The sequence below is a fragment of the Triturus cristatus genome, chromosome 10 (genome assembly GCF_964204655.1).
Source record: "Triturus cristatus chromosome 10, aTriCri1.1, whole genome shotgun sequence".
Taxonomy (NCBI): domain Eukaryota; kingdom Metazoa; phylum Chordata; class Amphibia; order Caudata; family Salamandridae; genus Triturus; species Triturus cristatus.
Window position 1 is genome coordinate 1,052,007,482 of NC_140593.1, and position 23,794 is coordinate 1,052,031,275.

The 23,794-nt window shown below is 44.6% G+C and overlaps 1 protein-coding gene across 6 annotated transcripts in view; it reads left to right on the plus strand.

Moving 5' to 3' along the window:
- TNRC18 (trinucleotide repeat containing 18) overlaps positions 1–12,072 on the plus strand; it is a 229,662-nt gene extending 217,590 nt beyond the window's left edge. For all 6 annotated transcript variants that reach the window (XM_085629167.1, XM_085629166.1, XM_085629168.1 and 3 more), the window contains 2 exons: positions 6,508–6,579; positions 9,987–12,072. In XM_085629167.1, coding sequence (XP_085485293.1) covers positions 6,508–6,579; positions 9,987–10,193 — 279 coding nt within the window. In that variant the 3' untranslated portion in view covers positions 10,194–12,072. The remainder of the gene's footprint in view (positions 1–6,507; positions 6,580–9,986) is intronic.
- The last annotated feature ends 11,722 nt before the right edge of the window (positions 12,073–23,794 follow it).

Below are 23,794 nucleotides of genomic sequence, written 5' to 3' on the forward strand. Positions count from 1 at the left end.
GCAAGGCAGAAGTGGGCACTCTGTGTGATGGCAGAGTTGCAGAGGAAGCAGGAATCCTTAGAAGACCTGGGCCTTTCAAGCGACGACATCCTGGAAACTGAGGAGGTCTAAGGAAAAGAAACAAAGAACGAGGAGATTGTTGCGAGCCAAACTGACAAGAGACTCAGGAAAGTGGCGAGAGAGGAGCATAGATCCAATATAACCTCTCAGAGCTGAGAAACAGTTGAGCCAAAGATCTCAGACTCGAAGTAACTGGCACTGATGCTAAAATAGTCTATGGCGGAGGGCAGAGTGAAGCCCAAAGAGCTACATGGGTCCAAGACAAAAGAAACCGCTGGTGGCAAACTCTCAAAACTGGCTTCTATCTCGATAAAGGATCAAAGGGATGGAAGGGAGACAGCAGAAGTAATCTTGACGCTGGCTGCTCACACGGTAGCCATGGCGAACTTCAAGAGCCACTCTGCATCAACGTCTAAAACGGAAGAGGCACCCAACGTCCAAAGGTTTGTCCGCATTGACGTCGAAACAGTTGAATCGGTGCTTGATGAACAAAGAAAATTGCTCGATGTTGAGGAAAGGGAAGGGTCTCAAAGCCCTAATTTAAAAAGGGGGCATTCAACAACTCCCTGCAGGGTTACAGAATTCCTCTGAAAAGGCAGGTGGAAGTAGAGGAAACAGAGGAGCTGGAACAACCCTCCACCCCCGCAACCCCAGAGCTGCAGAAAGAGTTAGGAGTTTCTCAACCTAGAAGAAGAACAAGGCCTCTAGCACCAGGAGGAACAGAAGACTGGCAGGACATCTATGCAGACTCAACAGATAAAGGGGTGGAGTCTTGTCTATCAACACCATCACCACCAGACTACATCACTGCATACAACACAGTAGGCACCTACGGAGTGCAATGAACGTGTCCTCATGTAACGTAACTGGTGCCATGTAAAGCACACTGATACCCGATTCGGGTCATGTTCGCGCTATATAAAACTCTGCAAAAACAAAAAAACTGGAGGAAGAACAATCCAAAGCATGTTTACTACTGGAGACACTGTTATAGAGCAAAAGAGAAACCAGTTTCTGCCAATGCTCCTGAACATGCTAGAACAGGGCAGAGAAGCCTTTAAAGAGCCAGCCATGGCTGAGGCAATAAGTCAGAAGATAGAAAAGTGCAGCTTCTCATCAAGAGACCCACCTTACATCAGGGAACACGTGCCAACAGACTCCCTCATCATAGTCACTGCACAGAAAAGAGCCAATACACCCACATCTACAGGATCACCTCCGGACAAGGAGAGCAAGAGAATTGACATGAAGCGGTGAAAGATGGAAAGGTCCGCTGCAACACAGTGGCGGATATCCAACTCAAACGCCTTACTAAATTGGTTTCCTCCCCTACATAGGGATGAAATAGAGTAACTAATGGAATATCTGTCAGAGAAATTCAAAAAGAGAACAAATGCAGTGCTGTAGAAGGGCAAGACAATTGCCAACACATGCCTGAAATGCACCCTGGATGCGTCAGACACAGCCCGTAGACAGCTCTGCAAGGCCACAACATTGCACAGAGACACTTGGCTGAGAATTTCCTTATTTAAGCAAGAGGTCCAGTCAACTATCATCAATATGCCTTTCACTGGAGACAGCCTGTTTAGAGATGCTGCTGACGAAGCACTTCAGCGCATGAAAATGAATGAGGCCTCCAAGGTAATGGGGGCCTGTAGGAAGCTGGCTATTTATATAGTGGACCAAAATGAGGTACACTGTGTAAACAGTCCAGACAACCCTTATTGGTTTACAGAGGCAATAATTATACCTCTAAATGGTCTCTTTTCTGATAGTGCGGGAAGCAGTTTAGGCATATCTGAGGGTAGTGCTAAGCATGTGTTGTACTCGGAGGGAATAAATGACACACTGAAGAATAAATCCAAGGCCAATTTAGAAAAATAGCTTGTATTTTTACATAAATTTTGATACGAAGAACTTCGTTATCAAGTAAGTACTTTTTAATTAAGAATCTTTATAGTTAAGTAAATAGTTAACTTAACTGCAGCAGTACGCAGCAATGCTTTCCAAAGGAAGAAAAGACATAGGTTGCATACAGTTATTTGTGATCTGTTTCTGGGAGGGGGGGGGGTAGCTGTCTCCTTTGGGACTTAGGGTTATAGGGGGTCCAAGGTCCAAAGCACCACCAGCAGTTTCTCGAGGGGTACACGGCTCCTGACCAGCTAATTTTACCACCTGTCCTGGTGCCAAATGGGTACGCGGTTGAGGGTGTCATTTTGCCATCTGGGGAAGCCTTGGGTCACATATCAAAGGTGGCAGAGGCCATTAAAGCCTCCTGCCTTGATATGCTGATCAGTGGCTGTCCTGCTTGGAGGAGGTGACAACATCTCTGGCTGGAGCAGGCATTGTTTCTGCCTTCAGGGAATATGGGCTCTCACCTGCAGGGGGTCAGAAACCTGTTTGTGTTGGCAGCCTGGTCTACACCAGTCAGCCAGCAAACTAGTAGACTGTAGGCTTTCTAAGGGCATCTCTAAGGTGCCCTCTGGGTGTTTGTATCAGTGTGGATTTATTAATACAGGAGGTGTGCCATGTCGGGTCTTCTCTTTTCTCTGCATGCAGCCTGCAATGGCAGTTTGCACGTTGGGGCTGAGGGGGGTCCCTTAGTGGGGGTGACGTCAAAAAGGGACACTTTCCTACAGGGCCCTATAGTACAAGGGAAACTTTTGAGGAAGCATGACCCAGAAAAAAAGTGTGATATCAGCAAAAGGAACCATACAATCACACATCCCTCACAGGTTTCACCATCCAGCGAAGTGAATCCACCACCGCTCCACAATGGCAGTACCACCCAAGCTCCAGCCAGCCCTTTTGCAACCGCAGAAGAGGCGGAACCCAAAAAGGGGGAACCACACCACCAAGCGACTGTCCACAAGGAACCCTATTACACAAGTCACCAGTAGGAGGAATAATCTGAGGATTCTTACAAGACTGGGACAGAATTGCCTCCGATTAATAGATACTAAATATCATAAAATACGGCTTTTGCATAGATTTGATAAGGCCACCGCCAAAGACTGAACCAAGAGTTGTTAAGCAAAGAAGCTATAGTATTAGTTCCTCAGGAACAAAGACTAAAAGGGGTATACTTCATCTATTTCCCGGTAGTGAAACCAGACAAGACATTAAGACCAATATCGACCTGAGGTCACTAAACAAGTTAATAAAAATGCAAAAATTCAAGTTGACAGGCGCTACCGGAGGTAATTCCCCTGTTGGAGGAAGGAGACTACATGGTAACCATAGACTGCAAAGTCACCTACCAGCACATCCCTGTAAATAAATGTCAGACAATTTCTCAGATTGATAGTAAACAAGACTCATTACCAAGTCAAGGTATTACCATTCAGAAAAAAGTCCGCACCACAATTGATCACGAAATTCTTAGCTGCGGTATCAGCACACCTAAAGCGTCGGGGAATATTCAGCCCATACTTAGACGACTGGGTGTTGAAAGCAAAGACGATGAAAGAAGAACATCAACAATGTGATAAAGACCTTACACACACTAGGTTTCTTCATCAACTACGAGAAATCCTCTTAGATCCAGACAAGAAGAAAACATTCCTGGGGGCAATCTTGGATTAAGCGGTACAAAAGGGGGTAGTGATGGACGGAGCATCAGAACCAATCAAACACTCACAATCAGCCAAAGCAAGACCAGGAGACAAGAGGTTCGAGGCAATTGTAGAGCAGAGTCGCTGTTACCAAAAGGGTAACATCTGACGGAAGCAGTGGGAAAAATGATTGGCTTCCTGCATTCCTCTAGTTCCAGATGCAAGACCACATATGAGACCAATACAAGAATAGGTCCAACAACAATGGTCACAATCAACCAAAAGTGGAGACGATCTGGTGGTTGTTACAAAGTTCAGAAAGAGATGCAATGGTGGAACCGCAAAACACAAACGGTGTGGAAACCATTCAAACCACCAACTCCCTCCGTTGCCACAACAGATGGGATGGGGAGCTCACACGGCTAGGCTGAACATCCGGGGTATCTGGAGTTCCAAAGAAGTATTGCAACACATCAATGTGCTGGAGCTGAAAGCGTTTTTTTCTGGCACTAAAGGTCTTACAAAAATATGTGACAGAGGGCGGTCTAATTTCAAATGGACAATACAATACCCATGCACTATTTGAACAAACAAGGCGGCACACTATCTCACCCGTTATCAACCTTGGTTCAAGATATAGAGATGGGCAATAGCAAACAAGGAATCTATAGTTACAGTGCACCAAACTGGAAAAGAAAATGCAAGAAGCAAACAGGCTAAGCAGGAAAGCAAGCACCACACACGAGTGGGAACTAAAACAAGAAGTGTCAAGACAGATCTTCAAGATCTGGGGGACTCAACTAGTAGAGCTCTTTGCAACACACAAGAACGAAAAATTCCAAAACTGTGCATCCAGAGTCGCTGAGGAAATGCCCGGTCTATAAATTGGTCAGGGAGATTTGCTTACGCCTTTCCACAGATTCCAATGATAACGAAGGTGATCCAAAAGTACAGACCGCAACAAATCCATTTGATCTTGATAGCCCCTCAATGGACTCAGCAGACATGGTTTTCAGACATCATGGAAATATCCTTAACATAACGTGTATTTGTAAAGGACTCGTTCACCCAGAAGGGTTATTGGCACTGAATAACAGATGTTTACTGTTACCCAACTCAATGGCACATGTTTTATCAACCTCAGAAGGATGAAAGGCTGAGTGGAAACGCCAGGATTTGAACCTGTGACCATGAGGTGGAACACAGGCCCTACAGTGGATGCATTGGTCCACTAAGCCACCAGACCCTACTTAGGGCAATACATCAGACTCTCAGCCCTCAAAGACCTCTTAAAGTTTCAGGAGGGACAAGGGTTGCACCCGAACCAAACACCATCAATCTGGAAGTATGGCTCCTGAGAACTTATAATTTAGGCACCTCAAGTTGCTAAGAAGGGCGGTGGAGATTCTAAAGGAATCTTATGCTTCTATCAAAGTCCACTTGGCAGCCATTGTAGCATACACAAGAGGCACACTGGGGTAAAGGTTTTTTTGTTTTTTTTACCACACCAGAGGTAAAAATCTTCTTAGACTTGAAGTAGCACCCCAAGAAGTGTGCCAATGCCAAAATGGAACTTGAATGTGGTGCTCACCCAGCTGTTGATGTCGCCCTTTCAACCAATGCAGAATGCACAGCTGAGGTTTCGAACGCTCCAAAATGCCTTTCTCATTGCCTTTACTAAGAATAGTAAGTGAGATAAAAGCACTCCCCAACTAAAAGCCATACTTGCAGATACATTGCAACAAGGTAGTCATGAGAACTAACCCAAGATTCGTTCCAAAGGTTGTATCAAAATTCCACATTGATCAAGCACTCCACCTACCAGCCTTTTTTCAACAAACTAAAAAAAAAAGAAAATTGAGCCATTTCCAGGAGACTTTTCGAACCCAGCCACGAGATTGCGGAATAAAGCACAGCATGTGAATCAAGAAAATGCTTCAAGCTGCAAAAACTATTCCTACCGGTAAGTAAACATTTTGTGGCAAACCTCCAACTTTAGTACGAAGTCATCTGCTGTGTTCCAAGGTTTTTTACATCCTTTGTTTCCCAAGGAGAACTTGTCTGCCTCTAACTAAACCAGTGCTTTAGACAATTTTAGAAGAACTTCATTATATTGTGATATTAACTCTGTCAAGGAGTTGTAAGAAAACTCGACCTTCAAACTTCATAGATTTGTTTCTTTGTCTGGTACTCGATCTGGCATAGGGTGTTTCCTGTTTTTATGAGATTTCTCTGACCAGGCCAAACACGGACATAACTCTTTGTGGTCTGGACCGCAACTGATGTGTGAGATCCTTTTTGCTGTCGGGTGCTGGATTAGATTGTTTTACATGAATTTTTGAATGTATAATATCCATACTGCAAGTAACTAAACAGAGATTTTTCTGGGTTTATTTTCCTCTCCAACTTGCCTTGCATCAGCAGTATCCAGAGCAAGTGGGACAAAGTGGACATGATCGAAGTCCAAGGTCCAAATAAACTACTCAGACATTAAAAGATCTGCATTTGTAGTGTGTGGGGCAGATTTATACTAGCAGTTGTGGGAACAGTGCAATTATGCCATGATGTTTTGGGGAGACTGGAGGAAAAAAGTTTTTTCTGAAAAGTATTGTGTACTTTCAGCCTTAGTCACTACCACTTTTGTTTGATGCTCACGTTGTTTCTGGTTTTGTGATATTATGTGGCCAAAATAAATTTAAATGTTAATATGATGTACACGTTTGTTGAACTTTGTCATGACAGTTCATGTTTGCCTACTTAAGAGGTTGTATTTTTAGTAGCTCATCTAAGGCAAGTTCATATTGTATTTGCATTCAGGGTTTGAGGTTAAATTAACCCAGTCTCCTCCTTTTTTTCTTTTTCTCTTGTTTTGTTGTACCTTGCCACAATGCAGTGGGATCCAAAAGCTGGCAAAAACATTCTTTCTGTACTTCAGGCCTCTCAGCAGAGGAAAGACTTCATGGAGGTAAGAATTAAATTTCTCAAAAACCAGTGGTGTTAAGAGGGCTTCAAACATAGGATTTATACAGCTTCTCAGGAGTATCTGTGCTATTCTATAATACAGAATGTAGAACATTGGTCATAAGTTTCAAGATAAAGGAAAAATAAGATTGGTTTCTGCAGTTGTATGCTTTAGAATATGTGGTAGCCTGTGTTGTAGAAATGAGATTGAATAAGGGTCAAACCCAATATACCCTTGAGGGCTTGGGCAAATAGATGCGGAAGGGTAAATATGCCAACAAGGGGTTTTGTTTTAGAGTGATCTATTATTCGTAAATTTCAATGATCTGAATCAATAAACATGTTAAGATGAAATAACATCACTGTGAAATCAATCAACTGATATGAACATCTGAAATATATATAATATATAATGACAACAACACACACGGGGGTTCTTTTTGTGATTTAAGCACAATGATTTTTATATTTTTTCATCCAAAGTAAAAAGAGACATAAATTGGAGCAATATATCATGAAAACAGGGGACGGAATTAAGTCCTCATTTCATCTAACAAACACATCTATTCCTGATTCGTTTGAACAGAGATAAAACTCTTTTTGAGCATATAATCTACTGTACATAACATTTAAACTGGAATTAGATGGTAAAGTCGACGTTTCGGTCTTGGGTGGTGTCAATCCGTCAGACCATCTTCAGGACAATAATTGCATAAAACAGACTCTTCGAGGTCTCAATAGTGTTCTCACGTAACTTTGATTAAAATCATGGAGATATTTACACATGAAGTACTTGGCACCTGCAGTTGCCTATTCGTATTTATACGGGAGTCAATCCTGCCGTGATTTTATAGATTTCTGACGTTAGTCTTCAGAACGCAGATGGGGGTCCGCCTGAATCGAAACAGCCGGCTGTTTCGATTCAGGCGGACCCCCATCTGCGTTCTGAAGACTAACGTCAGAAATCTATAAAATCACGGCAGGATTGACTCCCGTATAAATACGAATAGGCAACTGCAGGTGCCAAGTACTTCATGTGTAAATATCTCCATGATTTTAATCAAAGTTACGTGAGAACACTATTGAGACCTCGAAGAGTCTGTTTTATGCAATTATTGTCCTGAAGATGGTCTGACGGATTGACACCACCCAAGACCGAAACGTCGACTTTACCATCTAATTCCAGTTTAAATGTTATGTACAGTAGATTATATGCTCAAAAAGAGTTTTATCTCTGTTCAAACGAATCAGGAATAGATGTGTTTGTTAGATGAAATGAGGACTTAATTCCGTCCCCTGTTTTCATGATATATTGCTCCAATTTATGTCTCTTTTGTACTCTTTTTACTTTGGATGAAAAAATATAAAAATCATTGTGCTTAAATCACAAAAAGAACCCCCGTATGTGTTGTAGAAAGGCAGTGAGGAGACTATTCACCCAAAGGAGCTTTGCAGGAGAGATCGGCTAAGTTGAATGTTTCCACAGAGGAGTGTTTGCAGAAAGTGTAAACTGATTTCCTAGAATCTGCTTTGTAAATATTATCTTGGAGTTCAATGTTGAAAATGGGTGACTTGACAATATTTTACACCAGATTTTGGTGAGTCAGCGAAGCCACTGCTTTCTAAATCTGGGTATCTCTTCTGTGCAGTATTTCCTATATCGTGGGGGCTCTTCTATGTTTTGATGTTGCTGTCCTTATCCAAAAGGGCCATTAAAAGAAATTTGAAAATCTGCACCTTCTGAAGGTGGCAGAGTTCTACTTAACTTCTGAGTAGACACCTGGACAGCTACAGCCTCATTTATAGTTCTGGAGTTTGATGCACTTATGCACCTCAGACCCAGAGCCAGATAGTCAGAGCAAGGTCCAGAATGTGGACAGACGTTCGTTAGGCAAGCTTTGACAGATGTCTGCCCCATAGCAGTGGAAAATATCTTTGTTGCACTGAGTCTGACATTTGAAGCCATTAACACTATGATGACGACCAAGTGGCTTAAGGGAAGGTGTCGCTCACCCTGTGGGCAGGGGTGCAGGGACTCTTGAGTATATGTCTATTGAAATAGGAGTTGTAGGACAAGTTGAGGAACTGGCATTTGAAGATATTTTCAAGCCAGGACCTGTGTGCTCCTAGTGGTACGTCTATTTACCTTCTTACTTGAAATATAACTTGATCTAATCAAAAAAAGCTGTACATTACTACACCTTGTGCGTGGCTAATTTGAGATGGAAGGCACTTTGGTTCAAGAACAATGACTCAACTTTGTCCTTTTCATATTGGTTTTATGATGAAAAGCCAACCATGGGCAGGGTTTTTTTGTGTTTACAGAAGCACAGTGGCTACTAAACCTCAAGTATCCTATATCCTGTATCAGTAACTGCTAAGCCTCAAAAGCTGTTATTGCGAATGTTCAATGATTTACTAGAACACCAGTATAGAGTGTTAAAACTTTGCCTTTAGATTAGATTGAACTGTTAGAACCTGTCCCAATCCCAGGTATATGTTCGTGGCAACTTGAACATTGTAGAAAGGTTCCAGGAGCATTCAAGCCTCTTAAGAACATCCACTGTCCAAATTGGAAAAGCAGGCCAGTCATTAGTGCCAGGGGATTACGGAACAGGACTTCAGCGAGAGGTGTTTACCATCAGGTGCAAAGCAATAGGTTCTGCCTGCAAGAATGCTGTGTTGGTATTTGTTAAGCACTCAATCCGCCATTGGAATGGCATTATAACACTTTGGGTAGTCTGGAGTTATTTTCCAACTGCTCCAATGGGTTCCATCACTCGCCAGAGTCTGCCTTCTGCTAAAGTCCTGTCAGTGGAGACAATATCTCTATTTTTTGACAGTGGGGGCCACTTCTTGATTCAGATGCTGTGATTGAGTCTGGAATGGTGTCTTGTTTGTTCACAACCTGCACAGGATCGATGTTAAGTGTACACTGCAGCAACCCTTCTCTAGGTGTTAAATAACTCAGAAATACATGTAATTACTTTTTGCTCCGTTTGAAAAAAAACCCACTACTGTTTTAATTCAGCTTGAACGATTAAAACACAGCAGAGGATGTTTTCATAGTTAGACTTGAATCAGTTACATGTTAACCCAAATGGTCATAACCAGTATACGTGAGACGTAGATCAAGTAGGATATAATTACTGTTCACTTGGTGGTAGCTAATTGAATCTAACACAAAAACATACATTGATTGCAACACAAGGACAAAGTAGAGTACATTGTGTCTATCCTTGCGGATGTTCAAGTAATTGCAGCTAGTGAAACGGAAAAGGGTTATCAATTGTTCTGGTGCCCCAAATGTATGTGGTGGGTTTTCAATGATGTCATAAAATTGTGCTACAAAAGAAAATTGATTTCATATATTCTCTTCCTAACCTTTAATTTTTCTTTTTCTGTAACTAGCGGGCCCTGTACCAGTCTTCTCACGTAGATGAAAATGATGTTCAGACTGTCTCTCACAAATGCCTTGTTGTTGCTCTTGACCAGTATGAGCAGATGCTGAAAACCAAGAAGTACCAAGACAGTGAGGACCTCTACTATCTGGCAGGGACATACGAGCCAACCACAGGCATGATCTTTGACACGGACGGTGAACCTACCATATGCTGATTGGCTTTAGGACCTGGTATTTTAGAAAAACATCTGTGGTCCGGTAGAATACATAAAGAACTATTCATTCGCCTCTTCAAGCTTTCACTCTAAGCATCTGGCTGGTTATCAATCTGCAGAATTCTAACAAGATGCGACAATCTAAGACTTTTAAAAGTGTCTTTGGAACATTATCTGACCTCTTGCAAGAAACGAAAACATTAGGAGAGGTGCAGAACTTCGCCGTCCTCTGAAAATTGCATGTTACGGAAGTAGCCTTTGGTATTGTCTATGCGTAGTGCTAGCAAAGGACATGGTTGTATGAACGAACTCCTGTGGGGTTTCTTCCCACCCAAGGTCTTTCGATATTTGTGAATCTTGTAATGTTTCAACTAGAGAAGAGGATTTGTGATGACGTTCAAGTGGTACAGAATGCCAATAGTATTTCTATAGATAGCAGGCTGGGTAAGACCATGGTCTCATTGCAGCTGCAGTGTTTGTTGGATAAGAGTAGGAATCGTCCTACTCAGATCCAGCAATGTTGTGGACTTAGGTGCCTTCCAGGACAAGTGGCGCTCTTAAGCTTTAATGGCACAAGTGGCTGTAGACCCACAGTAGACGAATGAATATTGGTGTTGTACAGGAAATGTTTTAGCATCCATTGCCTAGCAAATTCATTCATTCCAGGTTTTACTTTTTCGTTGAATGGAAGTTACTTGCCTGCAAAGTGTGTGAATATGAATTGTCCGTATTTTGCAGGCTGAAATATCTATATTTTCATATGTCTTTAGAGTTGGATATTTTGACCCCTTTAAAGTTCGTAAATCTTGAACTTCACAAATGAAAAACAAACCGGTGTGCCAATAAGTGATAATTGATGGATGTAATGTTACTGTGGCCTGTGGGAAATTTCACACAACTCCTTTCAACCATTCATCCCGAAGGAAGAATACAATTTGCCCCATACACCATTTTAAGGGTTATGTTGGCACAGTGAAAGGGTTGGGAGGACTGTTTCACTGCTGTTCTGACGTTCACCCTGTTGTGGACATCGTGTGTGGGTGAGATGGAAGCCATCGCCTAAATCTATGGACCGTTTTATCTTTTAATGGAGCGGCCTACACTCGATCTGGCATTGGGAGTATGTCTACTGCTCGAGGATTTACATATCTTACCATCTGGTCCCGATAGAAATAACCAGGACAGAATGTCAAGTGTCCGTTGCTCAGGAGCCGTCCCAATTGGTAGCATAAAAGGGGAGAGATTAAAGTAATTTCCCTGATTCACTGCAAGCAGTTTCTCTACTGGGAGATGTTTTTTAATCAAAACTCTGGTTGGATTAAACTCACTACAAACCACCTGTTGGACACTGTTTGTCTGTAGAGTTTTCGTGAAGCATCAGAAACATGCTGTTGTGCAAATTCCCTCTCGCGAGAACAACCATAAATCCCACTGTATTATATACCTTAAAATGGATTTAACTTTTTATGATATATGTATAAAATATATAAAAAATATATATAAAACTTTTTTAAACTGTGAAAAAGTTATGAAATTATAAAATGACTGCAGTCTGACGTCTAGAAGAATATTTTTTATTTCCTGTTGGATTGTTATTGTAAATGACATGCAATTAACAAATAAACTAACCAACACACATGCACGCACTCTAAAGTATTCGTACTGTACTTAGCAGCTACTGTGTAAGAGGAGAGTACATGTTTAACGCTAACGTTAAATAGAAAGCACTTATACACTGCCTGTTGCCTTCTATGAAAACACCAGGACTTTCCAGACAATCGCAAGAAGGGGAGAGTCTGTTATTTTATTTTTTGTATTTCATTTGGCATTTTGTTGGAGAATTCAGAGTGATTGTTTTCATAAAAAAATTATTGAAAAAGTTTGCCTCCTGTCTTATTTGTGTTCTGTTTTTCACTCTGAGTAAATGTGCGGACTAATATCAGAATTTAAAGAAGGGATCGTGTTGGAAATGTCCCACATCTACTCTTGCTTTAGTCAGATCTCTGTTTATACCAGATCAGATGATTTTACTCCACTGATGCTTACCCTAAGGTAGTGGCTCCCTAACTGTGGTCCACGGACCTGTAGGCGCCCGTGACTCATTCCCAGGGAGTCCGCAGGCAGCAGTTTTGAAAGCACCGAAACATTATTGTATAATCAGCAGTTTTCGGGCACCAGTAAGTGTCAAGTTCTGTTATTAATGTATCTGATGGAGAGAGATGGGAGTTTTGTCTAGTGGCAGCTTTGACTCATCTAAGGTGGTGCAGAGAGAAAATATGCCTGCTGCAAGGAACGTGTACCATGCTTTTCCCAACAGTGCTGCATGTAAACTGCAAGGTACAAGTTAGTAAGTTATGTTTTTTCCCCCAGTCTTATTGTCTCCTAATGCTGCTAAAAAAGGTTTGTTTGGGTAGAAATAAATTCTTATTAAAGTCAACACTAACCACTGTGTATTGTTCTGAATCCTGAGTTTGTGCTTCTCCAGACCAAACACTCTTAAAATATGCCTAACAGTATGGATGGCATGTGAATCCTACACCTTGTAGTACCCTTTGCATTATGTAACATTTTCTATACACTGATTTACACACGTATGATTCATTGTCTTTGTATGTGTTGATGTAAAGTACTCTGACACCCTTCACTGGTGTGAGAGATGCTATAAAACAAATTACATTTGACAGAGGGCTATGAAGAGATGACGGGCACTGTTGGAGGGTGATAGTGAGGGAACCATTGAAGAGCGCCAACAAAGATTGTCGTATACTGGTGCACAGTAAGGTCGGTTACTGTGAGAAAGTGGCTCTGTATATACTGTTCCCAAATAGGTACAGTGTGTACAGAGTCCACAGTCCCCAGAGGTTTGGCAGAGGTTAAAGTTAGATATAACCTTACTCTCTAAAGTGGTAGCTTGGTCGAGCAGTAAGGCAGTATCAGAGGACAGTGTAAAGCATTTGTTGTACACACTCAGTCAGCAAATGGTCTCACACACTCAAGAACTGAACTCTAGGCCAATGGTTTATATACAAAATATATGGTTGTTTTATTTTAGAACCAACAATAGGTATTAAAATATACTTTCTCAGAATGAGATGCTTTAGTTGAATACTTTTGCAATATGCAATTGACTTTTGTAGGTAGTAGTTAAGGGTTGTTGCAATAGGCAACACAATTTCAAACACAATAATACATTGAGCTCAATGGGAGTTTTAAGTTATTTGCAATAGATTACTTTCAGGATTACTTTTCTAACTCCAGGACAGGATCCTAGATTCAGTCCTGGGACAGTTCTTGGAAACAAGTGAGTAAAGTAGACTTAGTTACTGTTGTGATTTTTAGGCAATATTTTGCTATTTTAAAAGTTGACACTTAGAAGAAATTTCATAGAAAACAGTCAATTATTCCCTATGGAAGAAAATTCAAGCTGCAGGTATATTATCTTCTCGTTACTTTTGTAATCCAGTACTGGGTGCCTAGACTCAGTACTGGGACCTTTATCCAAAACAGGTAAGTTATTACGTTTTCACAACTTATAGGATTTTTAAAGAATGTTTAAAGTTTGTAGAAATCGACACTTGGAAGAAATTTCACAGACAGTCAATGAATTCCTATGGAAGAAAATTGGGTTCATGGTAAGTACGGTTGTGAGTACTTTTCAGGGTCAGTGCTGGGCACCAAGCTCCAGCACTGGGATCTCTCCTAATAGCAGGTGAGTATTTCCGTTTTCGTTACTCGGTTGATTTTAAGTTTAAATCTGTTTTATTGAAAGAACACCATCAGCTATACAAAAGCTTAGCGCCTACAACCCAGCGGGCAGGCTTGCTACAACCAATGATATCAACCAGGCAAAGCTAAATGGGGGGCAGAGCATACATTCCCAACTTTAAACACAGCATGCCGCCTACAACCCATCCGGGCCGGCCGCGTCCAATAAAATGGGGAAAAGGGAATGGACTAGCAAAATAGGTTTAGGAGCAGGCGAACAGGACACTCTGGGTGCCCTGCAGCCCTGTCCCCCAGATGCACCCCACTAAGATCTATAAGTTCCAGTATGCACTCCCCGTGTCGGTGTAAGTCTTTCTGGAATTTTCAAAAGAAACAGAACTCTCGAAGCAATTCTAACCGGGTATGCTATCGCAACTGTGCGTACATAGGGTGTGCATCTACACAAATCAATGGAAAAAGGCCTGGCCACACCCGGGCATACACCCCCGCTATGTAACTACCCCAATGCGAAACAAAGGCTAATATACCCCTGAAAGAAAGAAAACCCTACACCCCACCCCCCCCCCCCCTGTTCCATGTCCACTCTGCAGCTCCCCCGAACCCCCTAATGTGGCCCCCTCACTCCACCGTCTCCGAGGTGTCTGCTAGGCGTAGTGAACGTAGGTACAGAGGGCAGGTGACCTCTCGGAATTCAGTAGCCAAAAGAGCCAAAAACGGCTGCCACAACTCCTGGTACTTGGCGCCCTCACCCGCCATGGTCAGCGTGAGTTTCTCCATTCCCAGGACGTACCACAGACGGTACAGCCACCCCGTAAAGGTCGGAACGGTGGGGGAACGCCAGTGAATAAGTATATTCTGTATCGCCGATCCCAGCGCTATTGCCATTTGCCGACCTCTGCGTGATCGAAGCGGGTACGTTAAAGGGTTGGGAAGACCAAGCAAGATGTACGCTAGGAATAGAGGCAGCGCTGTGTGAAAATGTTTATCTACCTCATCCAGCACCTGCGTCCAATACGGCTGAATATGGTCGCACTCCCACAGCAAGTGTCTCAATGTACCTATCTGATCACACCCTCTCCAACACCGCGCCTCCCTCGTGTGGTCTATGGAATGTTGACGTTCTGGAGTGCAAAACCAATATGTTACCACCTTCGTGAGAGTCTCGGTGAGCCCCATATGGTAAGCAGAGTGCCGGGCCCTTTAGCAGACCCCCCTCCTACTCCCTGTGACTTAAGTGTCCTGCCTAACTCCCTCTCCCAGCGCGCCCTACTAGAATTGTGAATGTGTGCCAATCTGACCTGAAGCATTCTATATAAGTCCGAGATTAATTGTCTGTCCGATGTGCGGGTAAGAAGCCATCGCTCGTATGGGGAGAAGCGTCTATCAGCCGTCGGGCGAACTCGCTCATCAAGCGCCCAATGACGAGCTTGCAAGTACCTGAGCCTTTCGGTTTCCGGCAGCGCAAACTCCTGTTTAAAATGCTGAAAGGGGATAACGCCATCTACCCCGTATAGATGATATAGGAAGCGGCAGCCTGCTGATTTCCATGCCGCGAAGGCCCCCTGGTCCATCCCCGGAGCAAAATCCGGATTGTCCATCAAAGGGGTAAGCGGGGAGGGAAAGGTAGTAAAGCCATGTTTAATATTGGTGCGGTCCCACACCTCGAGGAACACCGGTTATACATGAGGCGTACAGATTGGGGGGTCGATGTTGTTTGCGGAGGAAAGCGATCTCCTGCAGAGGCCGAGCAGCTACTGCCTGGTCTTGAAACAACCAATGCCTCTCCGATTCCCACCGACTCCACTCAACCAGGTATCGTAACTGAGCCGCCTGGTAGTATAGATGCAAGTCTGGAATTCCCAAACCTCCTCCCTCCGGGGGCAGAACCGACCGCAACCGCTTCATGCGCGGCTTCCGACCATGCCATATAAACTAAGCAAGTTCAGACTGAGTCTGCTGTATCCAGCCCGCGGGTGGGCGTAAAGGAATGGTACAAAAGAGATAAATAATTTGAGTCAAGATAGTCATCTTCACCGCCGCAATTTTCCCCAGCCACGAGAGGGGGCTTATTTCCATTGACCAAGTTCCCGACTAATCTTCCGGCGAAGGGAAGCATAATTAATAGCAACAACTTGCGGGAGAGTGGGTGCCAGCTGAATCCCCAGATAGAGAATCGCGTCGGAAGCCCACTGAATGGGCAGCAAACCCTGAAGATATTCCCGCGTGGAGCTTAACAGGGAGAGGTCCAGGGCCAACGATTTGTCTGCATTGACCTTAAACCCCGCAACCCGCGCAAAAGAATCCAACTCCGCAAGGCAAGCTGGCAAAGCTGTGCGCGGACTGGACAACAAGATCAACACATCGGCATACAGACTGATGGTGTGGACATATCCCCCAAACCGGATTCTGGAGATCGCCGGATTTTGCCTAATCCGCTGGGCGAGCGGTTCCATGTAAGCGGCAAAAAGGAGGGGTGAGAGAGCGCACCCCTGTCGGGTACCCCTCCCTATCGGGAAGCTAGTGGACGTATAGCCATTCACCCGGACAGAAGCAGACGGGAACTTATAACAATTAAATATGTGGGTGCGGAATTTCTCCCCCAAGCCCATCCGTTGCAAGACCCGCTCTAGGTATGGCCAATGAACGCGGTCAAATACCTTCCCCGCATCGATGGTGAGGAGTAGATACTCTCCCTCTGTACAGGAGGCCTTCTCGATTAAGTGGAGGGCACGTTTCGTGTTATCTGAAGTTTGGCACCCCGGAATAAAACCTGCCTGGTCCGGGTCAATAAGGCCGGGCATGTGAGGTGCGAGACGGTGAGCCAAAATCCCTGTGTACAATTTAAGATCGACGTTTAAAATGGAAATGGGACGATACGCACAGCACCGAGTCCTATCCTTCCCTGGCTTCGGGATGACCGCTATTGAAGCGTCTAGGAGATCCCTAGGAATCGCCCCTGGTTCAGAAAAGGAGTTAGAGTTGGGTGAGGAGAGGTGCGAGCCGGGTACAGAACTTTTTATAGTAGATGGCTGGGAAGCCGTCCGGCCCGGGGGCCTTTGCAAGCTTCAGCCGTGCTATGGCCGCAATTACTTCCTCTTACTTCCTCTACCCGTATGTCCTCATCTTGGAGGTTAGCCTGCACCTGAGTCAGAGCTGGTAGAGTGACGGAGTCCGAAAAGTCCGCCCCTTCCGCCTCGTCCAATGGGGAGGCGGTATAAAGTGTGGCATAAAAATCGCGGAAAGCTTCCGCTATGGCACTGTCCTCTGAGACTCGCATGCCATCTGCTCTAAGGATCTTGCGGACCCCCTGCCTCAGGGGCGCAAACTCCGCCCTATCCTGATCCAGGGCTGCCAGTTGTTGGCGCATCGCTTTCAACTGACGCCACACATGGGGAGCTCCCGTTCTCTGATGCATCTGCACCAGTTCTCTTGTCCGGCGCGTGAGATCGTCTCGCTTACGCCTGCGCTCTACATTGTCAGCTGCCGATATGGCAAACTCTCCTCGGAGGACCGCCTTTAGCGCCGCCCACTGGGTAGCCAGAGTCGTGTCAGTGTTATGTGACAGGAAATCAGTAATGGAACCTTCTATGTGCTTAACCACCTCCGCTCTGTGTAAGAGGGTGTCTCTGAGTCGCTATATCCGAGCTGGCTGCGCCAAGGATGGAAGGGTGAAAGTAGCAACCACTGGTACGTGATCGGAGAGTGAGGCAGCCCCTATCTCAGTGCCCTTCGCCATCTCTCGAACTGAGGTAGACACCAAAAAATAATCCAGTCTGGCATAAGTCTGGTGAGCATGTGAGTAGTAGGAGTACTCCCGAGCCTGCGGGTGGAAGCTACGCCACAGATCACAAAGTCCCAGATCCCTCAATCATCCCATCCCCGGTGCCGAAAGCGCTCCAGCTTGGTGCGTCCGCTGACAGGATCTGTCCAATGTATTATCAAAGACAAGATTCAGATCCCCCCCCCCCAATGGTAGGACCGGAGGAAAAGAATTGGACGGGGGGGGGGGGGGGGTCTCGTCTCCCAGGGTCAGGTACCTGGTTCTGAGGCTGCAGGCATCGTCAGGATCGTCGAGGTGAGTCCTTGGGTGCCGGATTCGGGGTCACAGTCGCCGGCGGGACGTCCTCGGGGTCTTTGTTCACTCCGGCACAGGCCAGGCTTGGCGGGTGCAAAGTGGGCAGGGTTCGCGGTTCCGGGCTGATGCCAGGGGTTAGAACTTGCTTTGAGCAGAGCCACAGCTCATGAGAGTCCCAGATGCTCAGAGTCACAAGGTAGCCAGGTCCTCCGGGGTTTGTGAGGTTGCTGGCCACAAGAGGTGCCGGGATGTAGCAGAAGCAGGTTCGAGGGTCGACAGGCCGGTTGGGCTGGGGCCAAAGCAGTTGGTGTCTTCCTCCTCTTAGCAGCTGCACGGCGAGTCTTTCTTATTGCTCTTCTTTGCTTTTTCTGAATCTGGAACCTCGGGAAGGAAGGTTCAGGGTGCCCCTAAATACTAGATTTAGGGAAGTTACAGGTAGGTAAAGGGCAGGGACCAATGGGTCCCTGCCCTGGGGTGGGTACACCCCCTATCCTGCCACTCTCCTGTGGGAGGGGGCAGTAGCCTAGTCCTGATTGGGCAGGGCTTCCCATCTTCAAGATGGCGAGAGCCCAGAGATGTTTCACATCGCCTCCCCCACCTGAGGGGTGGGGTTTCCGGCCAGTCTTCCTGCCAGAGTGGGGGTCAGAACCGGTGGGCCTGGAGAAGCTCACAAAAGCGGCATGCCTTTGAAGCTTCCCCCTGCCCATCCTGGGGGAGGAGACCTAGGACCTTACCTAGGATGTGCATTGTTGCAGGCCCAGAAGAGCGGGGGCTCTCCACCCAGGGGTCCAGCAACATGTCTGCTGTGTGGCAACCTATTCAGCCTCTCAGACCAGATGTGGATTGTAGGTTAGGTTTCAGGGGGCATCTCCAAGATGCCCTCTGTAGTGCTTTGTACATTAAATCCCACACTGGCATCAGTGCGGGTTTAATGTGCTGAGAAGTTTGATACCAAACTTCAGTCTTCAGTGTGGCCATTATGGTGCTGTGGAGTTTGTGTTTGACGAGCTCTCAGCACCATGTACTCTTTCCTAAATGGCAGCACTGCACTTACAGTGCCCAGGAATGGACCTGGGTACTGTAGGGGCACAGGGCTCATGCTCCTGTGCCCACACCACTGGCATAGGGCACCCAGCTAGAAGGGTGGCTGATGTATGCCAGGGCAGTGTAGGTTGTGGGCATGGCACTTTGTTTTGTACCCAGACACTCAGCCTGCAAGGGCAGTGTGTTTGTGTTAGGGTACAGGGCCTCTAAGGGTGGCACAATAAGTGCTGCACCCTTAGAGGCCTTCCCTGGTCACACGGCCCTGGGTACCTAGGGTACCATTTACCAGGGGCTGACATGCTGGGGTCGTCCAAAACACACCCACTCAATAAATCACCTGCACCGCGGTCAACGGGTTAAACCAGGGACAGCCATATTCTTATCAGGTATACTGACTATATGTTGAAGATAGACCATTATTATTAGGCTCTCCTGTTTTTAGTTTCTATTTTGTGAATTCTGGTGGGTTTATTTAAATGTTTTCCACTGTTTATAATACTTTCAAAAATCAATAGTTATCAGTGATTACACTTTTTGTGCAGTTAAACACAGAGTGCTTTTCTGGTGTTTATAGAAAGTTTTCCTTTTATTATTGCTTGATTTTATATTGAATGATATTTAGACAGTATAACTACAGTTTATATAAGGTTCAAATACGTTTTACAAATCAAACTTTTTGTAGTACACCACACAGTTCTTCTTCAGTGAGTCTTTGGTGCTCGCTCTTTCCTTCTATGAAAACCTTTATCCCAACATTACCACTTAAGACCAGCAGTACCAAAACAGCTAGTACACAAGTTGCTAACTCTGGCCACTGACATAGCTTTTTATGCCAGTACTAGTGAATCAGAAGATTGAGATTATCATCAACAATTTCTGTAACATATGAGTTGAACTGGATACATAGGCCCTCGGTGTCCCTGCAGCAGTAAAAAATGAAGTGGTACTTATCAAAGTCCGGAGAAATTTCTCCTTCAGAGAAGTGTACTTGAACTTCTGCTGAGTACCACAGTGATACCTCATTGACTTCAAATGCCATGGATGCTGCTGTGAGATTTCTATGCCTCGTTTCAAGCCATTTCTCATGAACTTATCTGCAGCCTTTGATATGGTTGATCACGGTCTCCAGATCAACCGTATCTCCTCCTTAGGCATCCGGGACGAGGCCAAAGCTCTGTTAGCATCCTTCCTATCTAACAGACTTCGAATCCCCTCCTTTTTCTCTTCCATGTCGAGTCCCTCAGGCCTCCTCCATCAGTCCTACCCTTTTTAACATTTACGTGACCGACCTGGCATGAGTGATTAAATCGGTTGGCTTAGGTCTTGCATCTTACGCAGATGATACTCAAATTGTTTTTCTCGTATATGAGGACGGAGACAGGGTCTTGTCTAGTTTTTGTGATGGTATGTTGGAAGTGAGTACCTGGATGACCAATCATTTTTTTTTTTAATTTCAAATCTTTTTTTATTGAGAAAGAAATCAAAGACATACAATAAAAAAAAAAAAAAAAAAAAAACAATAATGACAATAAAGAATTATAAATGACAATAATGACATATGCAATCCAGAGCCCCTGAGCACTGACAAATCGAACTGGTGAATCGCTAGGGGACTCGCCCCTTCACAGACTAACATGGATTATAGTCCTGAATACATAGCAATAAAAACTGTACATAAAATTCTCATCAGGACTATAGTTCTGACCTTGCATCCGAATAACATGAGTAATCCTATAGTGAGGCTAGTGATGAAACTGAATTTGGAGATACTGAAACTGGGTCTAGATGAATTGAATGAAGTATACGAGTTAGATGAGATGAATTACATCAATTAATTACATGAAGTAATTGAATTAAATTAAATGAATTAAATAAAACCCCTAAGTGAAAGTAAAAGAAATGAAATAAAATAAATAAGTAGTCGAAGGACGTCACGAATTCCAACCCGCACCAAACACTCCGCTTGCATTATGGTGAGTAAGCATCATATCAGCCCATGCCTTATATCATACGTGTACCACAGCAGCTGCCACATCCTGTACTCTATGATCTAGAAGGCATAACACGTCTCTTCCCCTCAGGGCGGGTCAAACGAGAACGATGAGCTGTCCAGGGATTTCCAGAGCCTCCTATTGGGAGCGCGCCACGGGGAGGAGTGTAGCGCTGGATTGTCAGCCCCTCTCAGGAACGAAAGCCAATCCTGCCACACCCTGAATGAGACCTCAGAGGCGCTCTTCCATTTACATAACACCACTTTGCATGCTAAAGTAAGCATGATGTCTAACAGCTGACGGTCATTGTTATTAGGAAGGTCATTATCTAACACCCCCAACAGAACATATACAAACTCCCTCTTGGATTTGATCTTAAAAGTATGGTCTATGCAGTCGAACACTTTCCCCCAAAACAGACCTAGTGCAGAACACCCAAAAAGCATATGGGCCAAGTCACCAACCGCTATATTACAGTTCCAACATAGGGGGCTGTCCCTCAGATGCAATCGATGGAGTTTCTCGGGCGTCCAATATGTCCTGTTAAGGAGCATGTATTTGGTTTGGGCCAGAATCGGGGAGATCTTATTCGTCAGAGCAGCAGTATGGATCAAGTCCCAATCAAATACCAAACCAGTAGAGTTAGACTCAGATTCCCATCTGGATTCATTCTTCTTGTATGCCTTCCTTGGGATGGGAAGGAGTAATTTATAGATTTTAGAGACAAAGTGACCTGCCCTCAAGAATCGTGGAACCTGGGTCAGAAGCCAAGGGTCACTAGGGTTAAGAGAGCGATTAGACAAAACAACCTTAAGTTTCAAAAAATCATAAAAATCCATTGGAGACAGGTTGTGACGAGCCTGAAGCGAGGAGAACGGTAGTGGTTGTTTATCCTCAAACAAGTCCTTAACCAGATTAATGCCTTTCCTAGACCATTCTTCCCACTGCAAAGGCCTCCCTTCCATTTTAAACGACGGATTATGCCACAACGATCCCATAGTAGACTTCCTCCATAACAAACCTGTTTTATGAGTCTGATCTAGTCTCAGAAGCGCTCTTCTCGTATTCAGTAATATATACTTGGAATGGGGCAGATGTGCCAAATCCATTGAGAGGAATGTTGTTAGGGGGGCATCACCAGCCAGAGATTTTTCAATCTCAATCCACAAGGGGGTATATTCCGCATCTCCACACAACCACTGTGCACCCTGTTTACACAGAAATGCCGTCTGGTAGTTCCTAAAGCTAGGAAGGCCCAGGCCGCCCTTCTCTTTTGATAGCTGTAGCTTCTTCATAGATATCCTGGGTTTCTTCCCCTGCCACAGGAACCCACCAAACAACCCATCTACCTTTGTCAAGAAGGCTTCCGAGAACGTCATTGGTAACATGGACGCCAGATAATTTACCAGTGGTGTCACCATCATTTTTAGGGTTTCCACCCTACCCCACCATGAAAGGAATTTTGGAGACCATCCTTCCAATAATTTAGAAATTTTCTTCAGAATCAAGGTTTCGTTCACCCCTAACGTTGTGACTAGATCTTTCTCAAATTCCAGTCCCAAGTATTTAAAGCAGCCTGGCTGCCACGTCAATCCTGAGTCCCCCATGATCTCCTTATTACCAAAATTATTTAACAATTTCACCTCTGTTTTATCCTTATTTAACTTGTATCCTGATACCTTGGAGAAATCGTCAATGGTAGAAAGAAGAGCCGGTATAGCCTCTTCCGCTCTTTCCGAAACTATTAAGACATCATCCGCATATGCCGTCAACTTTATTGTACATTCTTCAAATGGGATACCAGCAATACCATCGTTATTTCTCAATCGATAGAGAAAGGGTTCAATGGCCAATAGGAACAGTGATGGCGAGAGAGGACAACCCTGTCTAGTACCTTGGTGTAAATCAAACGAGGAGGAGAATGATCCGCCAGCCCTAACTCTCGCCGAGGGACAAGAGTACAAAGACATCACCATCTTTGTAAAAGTTTGACCCAAATTGAATTTATTTAGGACTGCCTGCAGATAGTTCCAATCCACCCTATCGAACGCCTTCTCTGCGTCAAGCGTGATAGCAACCGTGGGTGTAGGTAACAGTCTTGCCCTTTCAAGGACATGCGCCAATATTCTAGTATTGTCGCTCGACAATCTGTGTTTCAAAAATCCCGCCTGTGAGGCGTGTATCAATTTGGGTAGGACCTTTTGAAGCCGATTGGCCAAAATCATGGCTAGAAGTTTACAATCGAGATTAATGAGGGAGATAGGCCTATAGTTCCTTGGCAGTGCCGGATCTTTCCCTTCTTTCGGCAGTACTGCAATGATGGCTTCCGATAACGTTCCCCTCACCTCTCCCACATCACTGATTTCTTGGAATAGATGTAGAAGTGGTTGTGATAGAAGTGCGGAAAAACTCTTGTAAAACCTAGCGGTGAACCCATCTGGACCGGGTGCCTTACCGCATTTTAGCGCTTTAATGACTGTCTCTACTTCCTGAAGAGTGATGGGTTCGTTAAGGCCATCACGATCTATATTGGACAGGGATGGGAGTTTGCAGCCCTCCAAGTAGCCGTCTATTTTGGAATCAACTACCTCCTTGTTCTTGGCATAAAGTTGCTCATAAAATTGCTTGAATACTTCCGCTATCTCCACTGGGTCAGAGTGTGTCGTCCCCCCTTGGTCTTTGATGGAAATTATCGTATTCTTTTGGACTTTAAACTTGAGGTATGCCGCGAGGCTTTTCCCTGCCTTGTTTGACGCACAGAGCTT